The following is a 22,683-nucleotide window of genomic DNA, read 5'->3' on the forward strand; positions in this document are numbered from 1 at the left end:
AACCTGGCATTGAAATATATTAATCATTCACGTAATTACATTCAACAACATGCACATGTTTCAATTCATCTCCATTTATACAGTAGCTTATACTTCAGTGTACAGAATTAATAACACATATATATATATATATATATATACACACGAAATAGGCAATATTTGCATCATATATATATAATACAAATATTGCCTATTTCGTGCATTAACACAACCAAAATATCAAAACAGACAAGTATTAACCTCAGTCTCAGCCAGGGCAAGAAGCTTCTGAAATAAGTGAGCAAATCACTTTTTGTGTAAAACATTAAGCATCAAACCTATAAAATTCAGTCATGTTTCAGTAAATATCCATACGTTTGCATGTGTATTGCCTATGAAATGTCCTAACCTTGGACTTCTGTTCATATGAACTGAATCTAGTTTTTTTCACTTCAATATCTTTAATATAGACCTACATAAATATTAGTACATTTGATTTATTTTCACTTGTTTACGACAGCACATATAGCATTTGAAAGAATCACTGCTATTTTTGGAACATCCTCTTACCATTATCATCTGCACAAACTTAATCCCTTCATTTCTATTTCATGTGTTGTTGCCGGGCTGAAATAGTCACTGACTCTGTGAGCCACATGTTTTCTGTGCAGTTGTTGCTAAACTGACCTGATTTTAACCTAGGAGCATTAAAATAACTTTTATGGTGCATTATCCTAATACCTGGATTACATTATCCTAATCCCGGCATGTATTGTTTCAAAAGGAGACCAACATTTCTCTCATGGAGGGAACAAGGCTGGAAGGAAGTGGGTTTATGTTATTTTGTCATATTGATTCAAAAACATTTAATCAAGTTATATTGGTAGCAATGCCCCTCTTGTAAAGAATCTTAAAACATGTATGCATTTTTATCTGTAACAGATCTTTTCCACAATATAAAAGAAAAGACAAGAAACAGTTTGACAATGTTTAATTAAACATCCAGGGAGGCCGGCCATGTACGTAAAACAAACACTTAAACTGAATCTGCTTGTGACAACTGTGAGAAATGATTCATTGTTCACAAAGTTAAACAAGCTGCCATAAGAAAAAGAGCTTGGACATATCTCTTTTTGCAGTATTCCTCAGCTGTCGGGGCTCCAATACATCATAACCTTTATACACTGCACACATTTCACAAGGTTCAATATACAGCTAATGACATTGCAGGGTAGGTTCAGGTTAAAGATGTTCACATCAGACACGGGAACAAGTCATTTTTGAATAATGACTTATGGACTTAAAAATTAGGTTCTGAATCTGTGGTGCCCTGCAAACAAACATTTACATAACTTGATCTCAGCACAGTAAACGTAATGATCTTAACTTTTTAAAGTGTGACTGTTGCCTTGTATTAGTAAATATCCTCACATAGGCTCCAGTGTAGTGTATATAAAGGCCTGCTGAATAAAACCCATTCTTTGCATCTCCATCTCCTTGTCATACCGATGATTTTCATCAATAGTTTCCATTTAAAGAGTAAACATCTCTTGTCAAATAATTCTATACATTTTTTTTTTTATTATACATGATCCCGTCCCCCAACATTTTATAAATAAAAATTCCGCTCAAAAGCAGCAGCCACCACCACCACTGTGCTTTTGAAGTCAGCACCAGTGTGTTGTGTTGGCTGCAGAATAAATTAACAATAAATAAAAAACACAAGAAAACATGTAGACATCATGGCAAGGTAAGATTCTCCCATCTGCGTTTCCCTGTACTATCTACTACACTGAAATTACTCAAAAACATATCTCATAGTGTTGGAAAAGCTACAACAAGAAATACTGCAGAAGAAGCAGACTGAGGAGAGAAATAGGCAACCAACGTGGAAAAGAGGCGGTAAGGAAAGCTCTGACATAAGCATGGGGCCAAAAACAAGGCTAAATGAGCAATCTTGTAGAAAAGAACAAAAGGCTGAAGTTGGCTTCCTGTTCGAGAGTTATTGGGTTATATTTTTCAGTCAATTCCCCATCGTTACATCACTGCAAGTTGTGGAACTGGTGGTATAGGTCATGCTAAAAGCTTTAACAGTGTATCAACTATGTTCCATTGGCGAAAACAGTACAAAACAACAAAGAGCTGCTCTCAATCTATATTTTAAATCAGAATGAGATAAAAACAATTTCTATACTCAAGTAATACAGGGACTGCTTAAAGCCACTTTTGACATTTCAAACATGGACTAAAAATGTCATTGCTTTTGCTACACAGACCAAGTCTAGCTCAAAAAACACTCTACCTAAATTTGTCACACCTGTTCTTACTGACTGAAAACTCTCAACACTGTTTGAAACCTTACACAAATTGGTGGAAATCGCAAAAAAATTAGCTAGGCTTCATTTAATGTGGTAAACATTATAAATAAGCAGTGAAATTGCCCTTGAGATTCCTTCTTGCAATTGGTAGATAAGGGTACATTAAATCTAGAATTGGTGTTCTATCAACATCAAGACATTAACAATGTTGTTTGGAACCTGTTACTTAAATGTAAACAGAGAATTGGTTAAAAAACATGATTTATTTTCTTTTTCCTGAATATTCAAATGAGAAGCCAACTTCAGGACCTTAAAAAAAAGCACAAAAATTAAGGAATGCCATCCTTTCTCTGGCAGCACTGTGAGGGTGGCACGCTCCAGTCATACACATAGGACAGTCGCAGTTTGACTTCCTCCTTGCAGAGCCTGCCGTCACGCTGCAGAGTCTGGTGTTTTTCCAACATGTCCTCCAAGCTCTGCTTATGTGTCACCAAGTATTTGTTGTTGCAACCACGCGATTTATACTCTGTGTCAAAGCGTGGGTCATGCGTCCGCCGAACATCCACTGGTGCCAGCCAGGCGCCCAGGGACACATCCTCACTCTGCCATGTCTTAAAGTAGCCCCCATTAAGGTGCACATAACGTACCAAGTCAGCCGACAGGATGTAGCCTCCACCCAGTGCGTATGGCAGGTAGTAGTCACACAGCTCCCAAAAGCTTTCCCGCCACTTCCCAGCAGTTTTCACTCGCCCTCTCCCTGAGAAAAAGCCCCAATATAACCTGTTGGGCTCTTTCCCTTTCAGCTCCTCCTTAAGGAGGTCCAAGCGAGCAAATGTATCGTCATCTGCTTTGAGGACAAACTTAAACTCCACATTCTGGTCCAGCCAGGAGTACATGTGCAGCAGCTTAAGTGTTAAGTTCTCATATGAATCTCGCAATTCAGGCAGAAGGAGCAAGTCTTTGTGCCGCCCTTGCTCTGTGTTAAGGTTCTGAAGGTCCTCGCTTGGAAGCCCCTGGGTTCCCACCACAAACTTGGCAAGCACATCAGAGTCCCGCTTTGCTAGCCAGGTGCTGCGGATGATGCTCCTCCGCTCTGTGTACTTAGGTCCAGTCGTGATGAGGACCACGAGAAATGCAGATAAGTGTTTGGATGTCGAAGTGGGGTAATACTGCTCTGGACGGGATTCTAAAGCATTGGCACGAGGGGCCAGGCCTGGAGGATCCTGGTGTCCCTGTTTCAGGGTTTCTGAGGTACATTTCGCCAAGAAGACCAGCACTACGGCAAAGCTGCACACAGTGCCGATGACCAAGGCTGTCTTGTGGCGGCACAGCAGACGTATCAGGTTCATGGTGCTGAGTCAGGGGTAGAAAAACATAAAAGAAGTAAGCGTTAATGTAATTCAAAGTATCAGTTAATCACACAACACCAAAGGCTGACCATAGCCAAACGTTTAGTAAGTGCTATCAAAACCTTGTATTAGAGGCAGAAAGGTAATGAGCTAAGAGTTAGACATAAATGACTGCGTTTTTGCTTGTTTCTCAATTGACTGCTGTGTAAACATTACAGATGTAAACAAACATTTATGAACACAATCACATATGTGTTATGTTATCTAAAGATATATTAACAAATGGCATTAAACACACCGTTGCCCCTTCAATTCCCGTGTTATAGAGTTAAGTATAGGTTTCCATTTCTGCATTTAGTAAATCTCAGCAGCATACTATAATTTAGCACCGTCTGACTGCCAAATTTCCCGTTAGTAGTTGAACTTTTCGCTGCATACACATGTAACAGCAGTGTTATAAGCAGTAATACATTAAACAGGAAGCGTTAGTTACCTTAGCTCCTTCAGTAGTACCAGTCCCGTGAACGATACAGCCACAGCGGCCCACAGATGGTTGTTTTTGCAGGGCTAACGTTAGCTACCGAGACAAGACCCTCTGCGCACTTTCCGAACTCACTCCACTGAATGCAAACACACACAGGCTGCTCATATTGGGCTAACCCGGGGAAGCAAACTAAAAAGAGTTTAGAGGCGTCGGTGAGACAGGTTACAACAAGCAGGATAAATATTTCTCTGGCTGTGTTGAGTCCAGGTTGAGTCATGTATCGATGTATTCATTTTTTGTCTGTTTTAAGTTGTGTGGCAGTGACGAAGAGGAACCGGAAGTTAAGCCCCCCGTCAGAGGGGAAATAAAATAACACAAAATAAACTCTAATATGCCATTTTTGTTTTGGTTTTATTTATATAATTGTTGTTTTGTTAATAGAATATATTAAATATAGTCTTAGAGAAAATGATGTAACTCCAACTCTGTGGACATGTTTGCCAAGATCTGATATGAACATTTAAAAAATATTATACATTTCAATAGGATAAAATGAGACCATTAATCTTCTGTCTGTTAATTATGTCATGCATAGTCAGAAAATCATTTGATAAAGGGTTAGCATTGTGTGGACAGCTGCTTACCAGAGCATGCGCAGTGTTTCCAGTGCTGCAGCATCAAGTTTGAGCCACTAGACCGGATGCTATATGGTTTGCTTCAGAATAAAAGCATATAAGTAGACGTTTGCATTTTTGTAAATTAAAAATGACTTGTTAAGATAATAATAACTCTGCCAAATTGATTGATATGTTTTTTTTTCTTTGTATTTATTGCTAAAAGTAAATCATTCTCACGGTTACCCTCATGTTAAAACTGGGTGAGGATTTTATTTTGGAATATGCAATCGGAAGTTGAATGTTTAACTGCCGGCGTGATGCTAATGATTTGCATTAACCATCAAAATGATGGCCTCATCGTAGTAAAATACTAGCATGTCGGCTGTATTTAATTTTACATTGAAGACGTCAACATAGCGGACCATGTAAGCTGTTAGTTTGACATATTTGTCCTTTAGAGAATATCTTTGTTACATTACCTGACCGGCAGTTCTAGCTTGGACGAAGACAGTGGAAAGCAATGACGCTCAGCAGGATCTGCCGACATCCTCTGACATGTCCAGTTTCGCTCGCCATCTTTCTGCTAATTTTAAGTGTGCAGCTGGTGAAAACAGCCTCTGAAAATGACCCCTACAAAATCCTGGGTGTCAGCAGGAGTGCGAGTCAAGCAGAAATCAAAAAGGCATACAAGACCCTCGCAAGGGAATGGTGAGTGACTGACATGATGTCCCCTACCGGTAGGCCAGCAGCACCTATGGGCTGCAGCTGGTCACTCAGTTAACAGCTGTTTAACGGCTGCACAGACATGATTATAGACATGTATTAGCAGCAGCAAATGGGTCTATTGTGTTGGTGTGCATCTGAAGTGGTGCTTGTTATCTTAACTCTTCACGAGGCAGTACACCTGAGAGTTTTTAACCCTGTATGAGTATGACCCAGCAGTGATATGTGGTGTTATGCATGTGTTTTTGTTCAGGCATCCTGACAAGAACAAGAACCCTGGAGCTGAGGACATGTTCATTAAGGTTTCGAAGTCATACGAGGTGGGTGAAAATGCATCAATACATGTCATGTATTCCATATCATACAAACTCATGCTGGAATTCATTATGACTACTTTTTTTCTGTTTCACTTTCTATATCTAATGGTCTTGCTATTGTTGTCACAGTCATATCATGTTCTTTTCTTTCTCTTTGCACACAGATCCTGTCCAATGAGGAACGAAGGTCCAACTTTGACCGCTATGGGCAGACTGATGATAGCCAGCCCTTCGGCCAGTCACAGCATCAAGGTTTCCGTGGCTTTCACAACAGCTTCTACTTTGATGAATCTTTTTTCCATTTCCCCAGGTACAGGTTCAGATTTGTATTGTCTATCAAGTATTTGTCCCTGTCTTTTATATAGACTGTCATATGTTTGTGAAAACACTATTGTTAAAGAGAACCAAACTGGGAAACTTTGAGCCTAGCTGCTTATTTTTATATACATTATAATATTGTCAAAAGCTCTCTGTGGATACAGTCAGTGCTTTTTCAATTTCTTAAAAACCAAACCTGTTTGATAAGGTTAAAAGTATTTACTTGTGTCTCTTCTGACACATTCCCATGACTGCATTTCTTAAAGTGTATTTCCCGGCAAGCTGCTCTGTCCAGCCCATATTGAGTAGTGTCAATCGAAAACAGCTATCGTCCTAGATCCAAGTCTTTAATTTAAGAAGTTATTGTATTTTTCCTAGATTTGGCGGACTTGAATGATAAAGAAATGTTAAATTAATTGGACAACTCACCAAAATAGTGATCATCTGCTTGCTCTAACTAATCAAAAGTGATGATGTGCTAGCTTATCACCATTTTATGCCATTGTGAAAGGAATACCTTGTGCATTTTCTGCATGTGAATAATACATTAAGCATTAAAAAAACATCACATTGATCTCTGCTTAGCTACTTGTTGATTTTGAGTAAGTAACACATAGTTGTTAGTTGCAGACGTTAGTTTAAGATAAAAGGAAAAAATTGGCCTAATTAAGAAAAGTCTCACTGTCTTGCCTTCGACCCTCCTCCAGGTCCAGGGACTTTGCTGACAGCAAGTACCTGCTTCACCATGCACAGTTTAATAGCGACGTCCTCCCAGACAGCTACAAGAGGCCTTACCTGATCAAAGTAACCTCTGAGTGGTGCTTTGCATGCATCCACATTGAGCCTGTGTGGAAGGAGGTGGTGCAGGAGCTGGAGTCGCTGGGTAAGTCTGATGTCACCACACTCCCATCAGTCCACCCCCAACTCAGGAACATGGTTGGTTCTTCTAAAAGCATCATAATGTTTGCTCAGTGGCAGGCCATTAGATAAATGTGTTTTCAAGTGTTGAGATGCTTTGCTGGGAGCCAACACTTTGATTAATTATTTATTTGGGTTGGTTTTGTTTTCCTTACTTTCCACGAACAAAGAGTAAAGCCAAGGGAGGAATTTAACCAATTACAAACATTGTCTGGCACTGGAGATGAATTTCAAAGATGCTACAGTCATTTTGATAATTAGATATACTGTTTCCTGTGCCCTAGAGACTTCATCTGATTCATAGTCTTTAATGGTAAAAAATAAATGCCTAGAAAAAATATCCTTCATATTTATGTTCCCAATGCTCTTTACTATGCATGAGTCAAAACCAGTGGAGGTTTCATTCAGTGAAAGTTCAGATTTATACTTAAAGATTTATGAAAAAACTGCAGCCTAACTAAGCTCTGTACACAAATCTATTTCAAGCTTTTCTAGCTATGAGTTTTTTCTGTGGGTTTGTCTTCATAAGCCACCTCCTTTAATTTGAACTGTAAACATTTCAGCCATTGTTCATTAACAATAAAGTTATTGACAAATGCATCCCATGTATCCCAGATGCAACGCCTTTACCAAAATCCCCCTTCAGAACGATAAGATAAAAAAACATGTCCAAGTGTGTCTTTCTGCTTCTTTTAAAGCCTACTTTGGCTTGTTCTGTCTGAATCTGTGGGATGAAGATGCTAAAAACAGATTTACTGCATAGATCCTTTTTACTACATACATCTTTTATGAACCCTATCCATTAGGCCCCTCACTTATTTCAAAGACAAAAAATCCGATGGCTTGCAGTTGTTCTCCTAAAATATTTTCAGTGCCTCTGTTTGGTGAATGAGAGAAGTCACATGTGTTGTGTGTGTCTGTGTTTCTTTACCGCTCAGTTTCAATTCCCTATGTTAACGGCATCCAGTTTGATTTTTGCTGGAATATTGGCATATTTGCCTTATCATTTCGATATAAATTATCTTAAAATCTATGAGCCTGTGTGTCTTGTTTATATCATCTATATCGAAATGGGTTTTATGCAGCATTACCCCTTTGTGACACAACTTCCTTCAGGTGCAATAGCAGTCTATTTTTGCCTTTACACCAGGTGTTGGCATTGGCATTGTGGACCTGGGTTATGAGCGTCGCCTGGCCAACCAACTGGGAGCCCACCGCGCCCCCTCTATCATCGGTCTGGTAAACGGCAGGGTGACTTTCTTCCATCAGGCTGTGATACGAGAGTACCTGCGACAGTTTATAGACGACCTGCTGCCCCAAAAACTGGTGGAAAAGGTAAACCCAACAGATGTAAAAATACTACAACATGTGCAGTATATATCTTCAGATTAATAAAGCAAGATATCATGCATTTTGTTTCTTCACTGATTATTATGAAATATAGGACATATTAAAGCTTTTGATTCTTTGCCGTGACAGTATTTTACAGTGAACATGTATGTTTTAATGCATGTATGTTTTTTTATTAAATTTTCTTGGCAGCCCAACATTTCTGCCACTGTGGGTCTGGCTTAGACTACAACTCTGTTCTTGTAGATCTGGGACAGATTGTTGTCATATTTCTAAGGCCTGATCATGTAAACATACATTTACAACAATTACTCACCAAGTGAAGTTCCACAAAAGGCAATGTGGTTTTCAATTTAGCAAAAATGCACTTTTTAACTTGTCGCCCTTGTTCCCCTAGATCACAGATAACAACTACCTTGCTTTTCTGGATAGCTGGCATGTGGAAAATAAGCCCAACGTGATCTTGTTTGACCAGGTCCCTGTGGTTCCTCTACTCTATAAAGTAAGCAATGCATTGACACACACACACACACACACACACACACACACACACACACACACACACACACACACACACACACACACACTGGTTGCACAGATAGGACTAAATATTATAGTGAAAAACAAAGAAAGCTGTCTAGTTTCACTCTTGAAGCTTATTAATACAATGATATGTGAAGCAAATATATAGGCAACAGCTTGTGAGCCATCTGTGTGAACAGCTGTTTCCTATTTTTCTGTTCACTAAGGAATCAATATTTCTTTCTTTGTTAGACAGTATTGTCAGTTTGAACCTGTATTTAATATAGACAGAGTGAGAGTGAGAGGCTAATTATGGGAACCCGGTGTCAACCAATCAGATGTTCTACCTATAACTATCTTATGAATACAGCAATGTATCTTTTCTAAATATTCTTCTCCTATTTAATGTATTTTTTTATGCTCCAGTTAACAGCCTTTGCTTACAAAGACTATGTGCGTTTCGGCTACGTGGACCAGGGTGAGAAACACAACAATCGGCTACTGCGGCAGTTCAACATCAACACGTACGCCCCCACCATGCTGCTGTTTAAAGAGGATACTGAAAAGCCTGTTGATATCATCCAGGTACAAACCTAAAGAAGGGACCGAATTAGCTGACTAGTGGCAATTTTTGACAATCTGCATTATACTATTTGCTGTACTATACTACACTATACTACTTACTCTGCACCCTTCTCACTCCCTCACCTTCTCTCCCTCAGGCCAGAGGGATGAAGCGACAGATCATGGATGAGTTTGTTTCCAACAACAAGTTCCTGCAGGTGCCACGGCTGGTCAACCAGCAGCTTTTTGATGAGCTGTGCCCTGTCAAGCAGTTCCACCGACGGAGGAAGTAAGATAGTTTATGAGCAGGATCTTAAGCCTGTGGTCCTGTATTTAATGTATTTGTTAAATTGTTGTATGTAATATTGTAGAAGGGAAATTGGAAAAGCCAAGCCCAGAATTTGACCTTTAAACATCACAAGAAGCTGAAATCGACACAGAATTGTCAGACCCGTATTACAGTGGTTGTCACTGAACCGAAATGTTGTGCATTTGCTCTAAGTTGATTGACTGTGAATGTTTTGCAGGTACTGTGTACTGCTGATCACGGGGGAGGACCAAGCCTTCCTAACAGGCAATAAAGCCTTCCTGGACTTTGCATCAGTTAACAAAAAAGACGTGCTGCGCTTTGCATATGTATACCAGCGGCAACAGCAGCCTCTCTGTCAGGCACTGCTCCATAATCAGGCTGCACACTCACCTCAGGTCAGTGGCAGAAACGCATACAAGGTGCACACGCATGCAGCACTCACATGCTCGTCTTTTGTATGCAAAGTTGCAAAAATGCTGCTCTTAATCAAATGCATGACACAAATGAAGAAAATCAGTCATTCAGTTCATTGAGGACAACGGGTGCTTGCTGTAAAACGTTCTATATCCAGCGTATCCACAATTGGATATGTGTCAGGTTACCAATATGTTCACCCTGATACTCTGTATAGCAGCAGTTTACAGGGAAAGTGATTTCTTTTCACCGCTGACAGGTGGTGATTCTCGAGAGGCGGAGCCAAGCGGGCAAGGTCATGTACCGCTCTGTGAGTGGTGGCTGGAACGGCAGCGAGGAAGATAAGTACCGCCTCCATGAACAGCTGGAGATCCTTCAGAAAGACCCCACCTATCTCAGCTCGGACGCCACCCTGCCAGAACTCAACAACGAGATGGCCCCTGTAAGTTGCTGCAGACGCACACACACACACACACACACACACACACACACACACACACACACACACACACACACACACACACACACACACACACACACACACACACCTTTAGCGTTGGACTAGAGCTGGTGACAGTTCTGAATACGAAGACAGGTATTGTTTTTGTGGATTAATGTGATTCTTGTCTGTTTAATTTCCCCAGATGTTTATCGTTCAGTGGATGAATGCTGCCTACGATTACGTCCTTCAAATATATGATGACCTTCTCTACTCAAACTGGTAAGACAACACTGGCCCGGAGAGTCTGCAGCATTTAGTGCAAACAAGAGATAGACAAATAAGGTTGTGTACTTTCTGAACTCTTATCAGAAGCTGAGTCATGCTTCTGCATCGAGGCGCTGCGATAAATACCTGCTTGCAGGTACACATTTTAGGGTGTCCTGTCATTAGGTAAAGGTGACAGGAAGACTATGAGTGTTAATGGTTGATATTTGCTGTGTGTTTTCTCCTACTTGTTTGGATAACATAATTTTCTGTCCTCAAGGCGAGAGATGATGCCCATCCTGTCGTTGATCTTCTCCGCTCTCTTTATTCTTTTTGGCACCGTCATCATTCAGGCCTTCAGGTGAGAGTGGACCATGACTCCTTTTTTTCGTGCAACATTTTAATCTTATTCCCAAGCTTTTGTCTTGAAATTCCTTTCTTTCCAAATATCTTGTACATAACAGTGTAAGTAAATCTCCAAAAGACGGATGTTTATCTTATTAGTCTTCTAATTCTACATGATTATTCCTGGTTACTTCTGATGAGTCAAACACCTGCTGGATAGCCTTCCCCCAGGAGCCAGAGCTGTTGGTGTTCACGCTAATGATTTCCTTTTTTGATGTCAGTGAGCCGGGTGAGAGCACACCCCGGAAACCAAAGCCGAAGGAGCAAACGCAAACCGAGGAGGACGCATCAAGTAGAGCCAACACTTCGAGGTAATGTAATGAACGGGATCACAAGATAGACACAGATACAACAGATACTTACCTGCTCACCATACGAGCCACAACCTAGAAACTAAGGACACCAAGAACGGTTAAATGTCAGAGCGATGTTTCTCTTACTTTGCAGTTAAGATATCTTGCTGGCAGCATCGTAGGGGGTGGCTTGCTCCTACTTAAACACGTTCTTGAGTGGTCAAAGCCTCGCCCCACAAGATGTTTTTCTAATTAATAATTAAACATGACTCAGCATTATAATGTCAATAAATATGTATTTTCTGTCACGTAGCCAGCTGTTTATCCACACCTGGCTGATGCAAGGTGCTTTTCTGTCATCATCAGTTGTGGAGTATTATATATTTCCCACCTTTGCTTTACTTTTGCTCTATCAGCTATGCAAAAACTCATAAAGTCTCAGTGGCTCTCCATTATAAGTCTGATCCAAACTCCTGTAGATAAATATAACCTTAAAGGGACAGTTTTACATTCGATTTTCATGTTTTCCCTCTTACCTTTAGTGCTATATATCAGTTTAGATAAAGAAGACCAAACAAGCCATCTTCCCTCGCCTGAAATGTAAACGCTGACAGATGTAGTAGTTTAGATTTCTAAGATTTTTCTCTTTTTCCTCCCCATCATTTTCCCTCACTCCATCTTTCTCATTGGCCCCTGCAGTCGTCCTCCTAAGAAGGACTTTGTGGAAGTGACGGAGCTGACGGACATCACGTACATCAGCAACCTGGTGAAGCTGAGGCCCGGCCACATCAACGTTGTACTAGTGCTCACCAATGCCTCCAAGAATGCCCTGCTCAGGAAATATGCAAAAGAAGTTTTTTCTTTCTCTGGGTAAGTGTCCTTACTACATTTTTTAAAAAAGTTTCTATTATTCTTTGTTATTATTAGTTTAGTCATATCAAAAGAAAGCCTTCCGAATGCAGTCTGTAACTGAACACTGATTGTGGTTAAACTATTCATTTGAGTCTACTTGTCTTGTCTCTACTGATGTGGAACTAACTTGCCTTTTAAAATCCTAAACCCCTCTGCCACTTCAGGACTCAGACGCTCCACTTCTCCTTCCTGAACGCTGATAAGCACCGCCACTGGATGCCATCGCTCCTTCGCTCGACATCTGACACCATGCCGAGTCATTCAGACGAGGATGAGGAGTCTCCAGACTACGCTGGCCACGTCCTGGCCCTCAACGGCCACAAGAAATACTTTTGCCTCTTCAGACCCGTCTTCTGCGGAGACGATCCCAACGAGTCCGCGTCTGACACCTCCTCCTCTGACAGCAGGAGAAAGTCCCGGTCCAGGTCCAGGTCCAGCTCCCACTCTCGGTCCCGTTCCCATTCCAGGGAAGATGGGGCCGTACCCAAGAGGGGCTCAAACAGGGCCACAACTATAGAAGTGCACCATAAGCTCGACAGACTGGGACTGTGGATGGAGAGGCTGATGGAGGGAACCCTACTCCGATTACAGGTCCCCGCGTGGCCCTCTCTTGGTGAAACCAATTACTCCTCCACAGAGAGCTGAGGTCAAAGTGAACAGGTCAAACGGTAGCGCATACATGCCTAATGAGGTTCTTCAGCAAGAAAACTGCAGAACAATGTTGCAGTTTTCAAATTATATTTTAAGTTCTGTTTCGCAGTGGTAGGTCGTGGCACTGAGCTGCTGCGACATGTTGCAGACGGTTTTATTTTACTTGGTACACGGTTTGAAGCAGATGGTTTAGAAAGAGTAGTGTGCTACCACAAACCTTTAACACGCGCATGAGGCAAAGGTTAAGAGTGAGCTGCATGATGTGGCTTCATGTAAGAGACAAAAGGGGGGGAAAAGACTAAAGGAAAAATCAATACCTGTAATACACACACACACGCACACACTACTCATAAGCAACATGGTACTAGCCAGCTGTGTGTGTGTGTCCATGTATGTACACATTAAACTCGGTTCCTGGTATTATTCTTCTTTCTCTTTTCTCCTCTCATCTCCGTACACTCATTAGATGATTATCTTGCTGCTTGAAGTGCTCTACTCTCTACTTTGAATCTACGGACAGCAAGAGCCTCTAAAACTTGCCACGACACATGACCACATTTTGAGAGCCCTCTATCATGAGTCTTTACTTCTGACAGTGGGTGGAAGCAGGTTTATATGAATAATGGTTTGGACACTTAGCCTAATGTACTGAATTATTAAATATACTTTTTGTTTTATTGTTTTTAGATTTTTTTTTAACTTTTAGGACCTTTCAGTTAAGATTATTGACATTGATTGCTGACATAGAGATTATAGTGCATTATTAGCAGAAATAATTACGTAGTCACATGACACCATCTGCATTTCATCTACCAAAAGAGTTTATAATTAAAAAGGATTTTTTTTCCTGGTGATATCTACTCGGAGCCAAGTTGCTATGTCCTGCTGCTGTTTTGGGGATTTAATATTTAACATGCTGTCAGCCAAGTTTCCATTCTGATAAAGTTGTGTATTATTTTGGGTAGGTATTGCCCAAAATAAAATCTGCCTTTTTTGTCTTTTAGCTGTAGGACTTTGGGCTGGTTTCACCTCTTTTTTTTATTTAAATGTAAATAAAAACTCTCTGAATCAGGGGGAAATGATGAATCCCATCTTATTGAACTTGCCCTATTAAGCCTGTGCCCTTAAACCACTGTAAATGTCAATGCATGGAATATGTAGACCTAAAATCACTAACCATTGTTAAGTGAATTTGCACTGGCAGGTTTAACCCTTCACCCTGTCTCTCTCCCCCTTTTACTCTGTAATTGAATAACTTGCTGCTAAACTAACAATATTTGCAGTACACTGTAACTCATTTTTTCCCCTTTTGTTTGTCCGTGTATATCCAACTGTAAGAACTGAAGTGTAAATTATTCAAATAAAAACTCCTTCTAAAATGTTTTATTTATTAAAATGTGTTGATATAATACAATTTTGTTAATTCTTCTTCATATTAGGAAATGTTATCTACAGCATTAAGTATCTCAATGTGGTTAATAAAATAACCAAGGCACAATAGATTCTCCATATAATAGATTGTATAATAAGACAGTATACATGAAGAAACGGTTATCATTTGACGTTTACAATCAGCACATGCTAAAATAACAAATATTTCCCATAAATATAACTACTGCTAAACATGAATACACAGCACATGTCTTTCTGTTTTGTATGACTATACAGGCTCAGTTCTCTTTAAGGAGATGAAAACACTTTGTTCATGTGGAGTTCCTCGGGACCGAAGGAGACGGGCAGCAGATCGTCCACAGTCATCTTCCGGTGCGAGCCGTCTGGCTTTGACAGGTACACATCGCAGTCTAAACCAAACTGAAGGACATGGCAAAAAAAGAAAATATAAAAAATTGTCTTATTCCATTACAAAGCCTCCCTTATTTGTGTGTGTGTGTGTGTGTGTGTGTGTGTGTGTGTGTGTGTGTGTGTGTGTGTGTGTGTGTGTGTGTGTGTGTGTGTGTGTGTGTGTGTGTGTGTGTGTGTGTGTGTGTGTGTGTATTGTCCTGACAAAAAAAAGTGATTTGAAAATATATATTTTACCTCTCTTATGAATTGCCTGCAGCCCCCACATGGCGAGATGAACTGGTCTTTTAAGTCACTGCAAAGAACATAGGAAGCAGTTTTTAGGAAAGAAAACTTGGGACATTTTTTTATAATGTGTGATGACTCACTACGAATCTACACATACCCAAATTCCCCATAACTGGGCTGGGTTTGTTGAAAATAATAATATTAAGTTGAACCTAATATTTGTTATTTAAACTTAATTTGATTGTTGTTAAACTAAGATAATAGCGACATGTGAAATCTGTTGACATACTACATTTAATTCAAGTCAAAATTTCACTTTTTTTTCAGTGCAGTGCTTCTAATGTTGATCTGTTCTAGATTTTCACTTTTTACTGTAAACATGTTTCATATTTCTGCAAAAACTAACACTCCTCTCTTTTATACATCTTCTATTTTACATTTCAGATGCCTAATACAGTCAATCAACTGTTGGATGTGTAAGATATGCATAAGACAGACTTGTGTTGTGCAATAGGGGGATGTTTAATGACGTGCAATGACAACGGGAAAACAAGTGAGTAATAGTTGGGTAAAACAGGAATGCATTCACTTAGGAGGGGAAATTACCTGGAAATTGCAATTGCCTTGAAACTTCTGTAGCCTTCAGAAACTGCTTTTGAGATAGCATTCCTTTCAGCACATATACCCAAGTTGTAGCATGCATTTTCTATATTGCAACCTGCCAGGGACACAATTACACTCATCCGTTAGTTTATGAGCATTTGCTTCTCTCAAATGAAACTAAGACATTAGCAGTGGTATGAAATAACTAAGTAAATTTACCCAAGTAATGTACTCAAGTACAATTTTGAGGTAATTCACTTGAGTATTTCCATTTTATGCTACTTTGTACTCTACCCCATTACAATTCAGAGGTAAATTTTGTACTTTTACTCCACTATAGTTAAGAAGTATCTTTAGTTACCTTACCTTGTAAATTAAGGATAAACAGTATAATCAACTCTTAAATTAGACTTTAGTTACACCTGGAGTAACTTTCACAAGCTACCCTGCAGTAAAATAAGTTCCACCTTAACCAGCATTGATAAATACATCAATAACTACTACAATCAATATATATCATATAATATACAGTATATTATTCTTGAATGGGTCAATCTGCTTAATGACTACTTTTACTTTTGGTCCTTTAATTATATTTTGATGCTAATACTTTTATACTTTTACTTGAGTAACTTTCTGAATGCAGGACTTTTACTTGTAACTTTGACTTCAGTACAAGATCTAAGTACTTCTTCCAACTCTGCAAATTAGAAAACAAATATGTGAAACAAATAAAAAGAGGCTCTGTTTACTTCTTCTATTATGGTCAAACAGTTAACAGGTCATTGCACTCAAACCTGTTTGCTCACAATTTGCCCCCCAGACCTTTCTGTTTGGGTTCACGTGAATGTATAAGCTTTAACTAAAAGAGCAACATGAACAGGAGAGTTGCGTCTTTGCCTCATTGTTGACAATCATTTGCCAACCCAGATATAAAAGGTCAGCTTATCCTGTCTTCCTTTCCACCTACTCTCTGTTGTCCAGTAATAATGAACAGTGTTGCAAATTGGGACTGATCAAGCAAATGATCAAAACCTTGTATTTTTGATACAATTCTGTTACTTCTCCTGCATGTTAAATGACAAAAAACTACACCAAAGCAGACGAAGAAACTCAAACACCAGTTACCTATTGCCCCGGCTCTGATTTGACTGATAAGACATTTTTTACTTTTACAACAGAGCCATTTAGATATATTATATTTTTTAAAGTCTACCTAAGAATGCAGATCAAATGTCGGGACCAAAAACAGTTGTCTAATTAAATTGGAATTCTTCATGCCAATTATTTACTCTAAACAAGCAATCCAAAGGCTTACATGTACATTACCTGTAAACACACTGTCGTCCATGGTCAGGAGGGCAGCTCCCACTCTGAACTTGCTGTAGGGACAGTAAGCATGCTGCTTGGCCTCCTGAGATTGTTGGATCAGCTTCTCGATTGCTTTTTGAGACAAGTGTCTGGACCCATAATTGTTAATATGCGTCACAGTGCCGCTGGACTTGACTTGGTCCATGATTGCTCTTGGGGTCTGTAAGGCTGTTTTTCAGTGAGTCAGTGAGTCTATTGTGGCTCAGCTTTAAATGGCAATGGGACAGAGGGAAGGGGGAGAGGGAAATGTCCCAACCAATCAATGGCTAGATGGCAACATGCTGTCATAGAGGCAATGGGAGTTGGTTGTCGACACATTTTGTGCAAACCTGACAATCAAGTTCAGGCAGAGTGCTGTGACTCGCCTGTACAACAAATACCTATTAATAGTTGTTTCTTTTCTGCATTTTAGATGAACAATGACAGAGGAGACAGTTTGAGAAAATATGTGTCTTTATTGTTCAGTCCAGCTTCTATTTGAACTTTGAGTCAATTGGACCAAAAGGATCCCTTAAATGATCACCAACACCCTGTGACATGGTTTTAAATCACTTCTGGAAAGCACTAGAAACACCGTACAACAGCTATTAAAAAAAAAGTGCATTTAGTTGTAGTAGTTTATGTCCGACGTTTATTTCATGACAGCCTTAGTCTTATTTGCTAGGTGATATTCACTTAATGATAAAACATTCACACTCATGCTGTATATGTTACATATCTTTTTTCAGCCAATGTATTTGTGTTCATACAAAAGTAATGTATAAAAGATAGCACAAAATGTCCATGAAGAGTCCATGGTCTGGTCAATCTGTTGAAATCTTCATCACAATACAGTCTTAAGTAAGCTGGTCATCGTCAGTGTTATTAGCTGTTCTGGATGATCCAGTTGATCCATTCGAGGTAGTTAATGACCTTGACGTAGACACCAGGGTAGATAGGATAGGCACAGCCAATGCCCCAAGACACAATGCCCTCAAGTTTACCGTTACAAACCAGAGGTCCTCCTGAGTCACCCTGAGGATAAACAAGAGTCAAAAGTTACACTTTTTAATATATTTCCTGATGAAGCCAATCATCAATATGCATCAATGTAAATGGATCATAGGACTATGAATGATGTGAAAGGTGTTAGTTATAATGACGAGTCAAGAGAAAATACAACATTTTGTTCCTATTCTTGCCTGCAAACCCGCAATTGATTTCAGCAACGTCAGAAAAAGCTCTGAAACCCAAACAGTAAGTTCCCAGCACCAAAGAGCATGCAGGTAAGATAGTGAAATAGTGGGACAATTAGCAGCTAAACATCCAGATCATTCTTTTATAGTTGATTGAGACAAAAACAGAGGTACAGGAAGAATTATTCATGCTAAATAATAGACTTAGAATGATAAAAGGCAGCTGTAACAGAAACAGAAAAGTGAGTAAATTCAATGAATTGTTCTTTTTTGTCCTTCAATTGTCAGAGTCGATAAATAATCAGTCTTGCGTTTTACATTTTGGTGGTGGGTCTGGATAGGAATCATATATAGGACAAATATTGTAGTGAATACTATTGCAGCAACATTCACTATAATTTGACATCTAATCATCATAGTACATGATTAACATTAAATTAACAAAAATTAACATCTAAAGACAGTTCTACCTCTAAAACACACACACACACACACACACACACACACACACACACACACACACACACACACACACACACACACACACACACACACACACACACACACACAAAATTCTATGCCTCACCTGACAGGAGTCTTTCCCCCCATAGAAAGATCCAGCACAGATCATGTTATCTGTGATCCTGAAGTAGTAGAAGTACCAGCAGTTTCTAAAGATGTCCACATCCACAGCCCTCAGTTCAGTTGAAAGGCTGTAGCTGTTGACTGAGGTCACACCCCAGCCGCTGACTCTGCACCGGGCAAAGTCTGCCAAGGGTGGTGAGTTCGGATCTGGCAAAGAGACCAGCTTGACCCAGGAGTTTAAGACAGCTGGACGGTCCAACTGAGCCACAGAGAACATATCCTTCAGTCAGTCAACATAGAAAGCTAATGCTGAAAAAATTGCAGCTTTTCATTTAACATTCAAATGTGAGTAAAGAAAGGTTATTGCTCTTCTAAGTTACCTCCAGCTTTCTGAGCTATGGTTTAATGTTTTACAGGAATTGCATACAAACACTGTATGCAGCAGACTACATTGAAAGTGGTTGGCGAAAAGGATAATAAGAACATGGATGTGAAGCTAATTGTTAATGAAGCGGTCAATGTAACTGCATCTCAAAAAGGAGTCTAGTTCAAAAGTGTTTCAGTGCACTGGAAATTCAGCTGAATAGAAAGCCACCGGTATTGGAATAATAAGCAAATGAATTAGTATCGACTGAGTGAAGTACTAGTCATCAAAAGAGCATTTCCACTCTGTCATAGGGTGTGTGATGAGGTAGCACATCAAATGAATAATGGGAAACTCGCTTAACTAATACTCAGCTTGTGAAAAAATTAGCTTTCTGTTGCTCTTGAAAAATCTTCTCTTGCTGTCAGCAGGGGTGAAAGTCACATTTACACAAGTACTGTTTAGCTTCAACTACATCTTTGAGGTACTTGTACTCGTTTTAAATATTACTTAGTACCTCTATAGCTGCTAGTTATCATTCATAACATCCTAATAAAACATGATCGGCTTCTAAAACATAATGCGTGTTTAAGTGAAACACAAACTCCTTTGTGTCATTTATTTATGGTTATATTTTTTTCTGTATAGAAAAGTTAGACAATAAACATGCAAACTCTTAAGCCGCTTTCAGTTCAGATTCAGACATGTTTAGTAAAATCAATGTTTTCATAATTCTAGTATTGCAATCCTGCTCTGTTCTTTCCTGTTTCAAAATAAATAACACATTTTCTCTATTTTAACACTTCTGCTCCTCATGCAACATAAAATCATTGATGATAAACTAAATACTCAAGCATTAAAAATCTTGACTGTCGACCTCCACTGGTTGAGTACTCCGTTTTAAATCTATCTTTTGTGAGTACTCCAACTTTAAGGAAATATAGATTTTAAATTATATGAATAGCCCCTGTATTGACCATAATAAGACACATCCTTAGAAGGTCCCTTGAGAACGACAGTCCTTATATTATTGAAATATGTAATACTTTGTACTTCTAGTCTAAGAATTGGATTTTGGATTTTAGACATTGATTAGGTCACTGACTCACAAATGTGAGTCAGTGACATTGATTACGTCACTGACTCACAAATGTGAGTCAGTGACGTAATCAATGTCTACAATCTTTACAAATGTAACACAATCATCCACAATCATCCCTCACCTTAATCAGCATGATATCATTGTCAAATGTCCAGTGATTGTACTGGTAGTGCCTAATCACTAAGGAGGCGCTAAACCTCTGCTCAGTTCCTTCCTCTGTGTTAAAGCTGTGCTCACCCAGGACCACTTGGATCTTGTTGCTCCTAAAGGAACAAAGAAGGAGGAGAATACTTTTGTTTTTGTGCTTATTTGGCAACTACAGATCACAAAATCTAACATTACTTTCTAAGTTAAAGAGACCTCGCAAATATGTTTACACCTTTGAGTTTTGAATGCAAGTTGCAGCATGTGCTTCAATGGATATTCAAATACTACGTCACCCACATTATTAAAATCTGTGCATCCCCCAATATTACCTTCAATTCCTGACAAAAAAAATCTTTTGTTTCCTGCATGCCTCTATAATAAAGCAATTCACTTTAGAATCTTGATTGAATGAAGTAAATTGGGTCCACATTTAACTAGAGCAAATTCACATCAAACCATCCAATAACAAACTCTCACACAGTGTAATGCTGTGTACATCTTAAAACCCAACAAAATGAGTTGTTTCTTATTTTTGCAGTGAGTAATAATATTTGATCTAGATTTGGAGTTGCTGGGTCATTGAAGCTATTGAGAAAAATCAAGATGTTTACAAATTATATTGGTATGAAATAAAGGAAGTCACCAAAAGGACAATAAACCGAGTTATGTCTTATATCTCCATCCAACTAATAATTTGGATTTGGAGTCACTGGATATATAGTATTAACATAGATGTTATTGATAAAGAATGCAATTAGCTTCCATTTAATCAAATAAATAATAAATCCAGAGTCAATAATGTAAAATTAATTGAAATGTTTTTATTTTAGATCAGTCCACGACATATAGGTCATCAACAAGTGTGTCACGTAATACATATTTAATTTGAGTTTTTACTAATATGGGCAAGTAAGCTTTAAGTTATTGAAAACATTCATTATATATGTACTGTATGTTGATGTATATTTAGTGTATATTTAGTAGTTTAGTTATATTGAGTGTATATTTCTCCTTCCTTCCTGAACTGTTGCACCTCAATTTCCCTCGGGATAAATAAAGCTTCTTGAATCTTGAGTCTTGAATCATTATTAATTGATGGTCCCTAGGTGATTCTTTGTTAAACTTGGAGTCATGCAGCAGTAAAAAAACTTTACTTTGATTAAATGTATCATGTAAACAAATTGCACATAATTGTATTAGATTAGTTGAAAGCAATAATATTAAAAATGAGGTTCAACCTAATATATTTGGTTTCAGCTAACCTAATTCAGAAATGTGAAATTTGTTGACATAATACGTTTAATTAAAGTCAATGTTTCAGTTGTTTCGTTGAATAGTTCAGTGTAACAAGGGGTAAATGATTGATGTACAAAGTGTCATATTGTGGGTAAAGTATTCTTTCAAAGAGTACATATCTTGAACAACTCACTTTCCATTGTGCACAAGCGTTCGGGTAGCTGGAGTGTAAAACTGCAGTAACTTACGGTCTCCAGCAGTGGGCAGCAGACACCACCCACTGCTGGTTGATGAGAGAGCCTGCACAGAAGTGGCTGTTCATGAAGAGCAGAGAGGCCTGATACGTGATGGAGTTGGGTTGTACCACATCACCGCCTATGATCCTCTGCCCATACACACCTGAGAGAAGAGGAGTGGATCAGTCACACAGTCAGAGAGGTTTCATTGTATAACTTTAGATAAGCCTACAGCTTTTCACTAGGGTCATTTTATATGAAGTTAGATATGTGTGAGTTTTAAAATTTAAGTGTGTAGTATATCACCTCCTTCAACAAGCAAAAGGAGCAGTGGGAGGTGAAGAGATGGAGCCAGGTTCATCTTAGATGCTGCCAAAAACAAAACGAAAAAAACAACAGAGATGGTCAGTACAGGTCATAAACTGGTAAAAAAAAAATATTTTGTATTACAAACAGCATTAACAAAAACATAATTTGCTAGAACAAAGGTTTTCACTCCTCGACAGCTGAGGTTTGTGTAGGACAAATAAACGTAGGCCTTGCCCCACAACAAATATCCAGAAATTACCAACAACCTTTGAGTTTCTAGATGTGGTACATTTTATAATCACAGTGAATAGTCATGAATTAAGAAAACACAGGGTTAACTTCCTTTTCATTGCATGGCCTCTTCTTAGTTATTCAAT

The 22,683-nt window shown here is 39.0% G+C and overlaps 4 protein-coding genes across 4 annotated transcripts; 1 reads left to right on the forward strand and 3 right to left on the reverse strand.

The window, feature by feature from the left end:
• Positions 1–954: 954 nt before the first annotated feature.
• Positions 955–4,766, reverse strand: b3galt6 (UDP-Gal:betaGal beta 1,3-galactosyltransferase polypeptide 6). Its single transcript, XM_063912090.1, has 2 exons — positions 4,140–4,766; positions 955–3,650 (listed from the first exon to the last, which is right to left on the reverse strand). Exon 2 carries the CDS (start codon positions 3,644–3,646, stop codon positions 2,627–2,629), a length of 1,020 nt encoding a protein of 339 aa, XP_063768160.1. The 5' UTR covers positions 3,647–3,650; positions 4,140–4,766; the 3' UTR covers positions 955–2,626.
• Positions 4,767–5,071: 305 nt separating this feature from the next.
• Positions 5,072–14,546, forward strand: LOC134883241 (dnaJ homolog subfamily C member 16-like). Its single transcript, XM_063911528.1, has 15 exons — positions 5,072–5,455; positions 5,724–5,790; positions 5,952–6,097; positions 6,813–6,988; positions 8,174–8,358; positions 8,771–8,875; positions 9,322–9,480; positions 9,618–9,748; positions 9,987–10,164; positions 10,443–10,625; positions 10,828–10,904; positions 11,170–11,250; positions 11,516–11,605; positions 12,287–12,457; positions 12,664–14,546. The coding sequence occupies exons 1-15, from the start codon at positions 5,268–5,270 to the stop codon at positions 13,142–13,144; spliced, it is 2,418 nt and encodes an 805-aa protein (XP_063767598.1). The 5' UTR covers positions 5,072–5,267; the 3' UTR covers positions 13,145–14,546.
• On the reverse strand, positions 14,518–17,359 carry cdab (cytidine deaminase b). The gene is made up of 4 exons (XM_063911529.1): positions 17,111–17,359; positions 15,785–15,896; positions 15,188–15,245; positions 14,518–14,962 (listed from the first exon to the last, which is right to left on the reverse strand). Exons 1-4 carry the CDS (start codon positions 17,295–17,297, stop codon positions 14,831–14,833), a joined length of 489 nt encoding a protein of 162 aa, XP_063767599.1. The 5' UTR covers positions 17,298–17,359; the 3' UTR covers positions 14,518–14,830.
• Positions 17,360–17,634: 275 nt separating this feature from the next.
• On the reverse strand, positions 17,635–22,358 carry LOC134882902 (trypsin-like). The gene is made up of 5 exons (XM_063910914.1): positions 22,304–22,358; positions 22,010–22,160; positions 20,500–20,641; positions 18,914–19,171; positions 17,635–18,166 (listed from the first exon to the last, which is right to left on the reverse strand). Exons 1-5 carry the CDS (start codon positions 22,356–22,358, stop codon positions 18,017–18,019), a joined length of 756 nt encoding a protein of 251 aa, XP_063766984.1. The 3' UTR covers positions 17,635–18,016.
• Positions 22,359–22,683: the final 325 nt, after the last annotated feature.

This window comes from Eleginops maclovinus, chromosome 20 (assembly GCF_036324505.1).
Source record: "Eleginops maclovinus isolate JMC-PN-2008 ecotype Puerto Natales chromosome 20, JC_Emac_rtc_rv5, whole genome shotgun sequence".
NCBI classification, from domain to species: domain Eukaryota; kingdom Metazoa; phylum Chordata; class Actinopteri; order Perciformes; family Eleginopidae; genus Eleginops; species Eleginops maclovinus.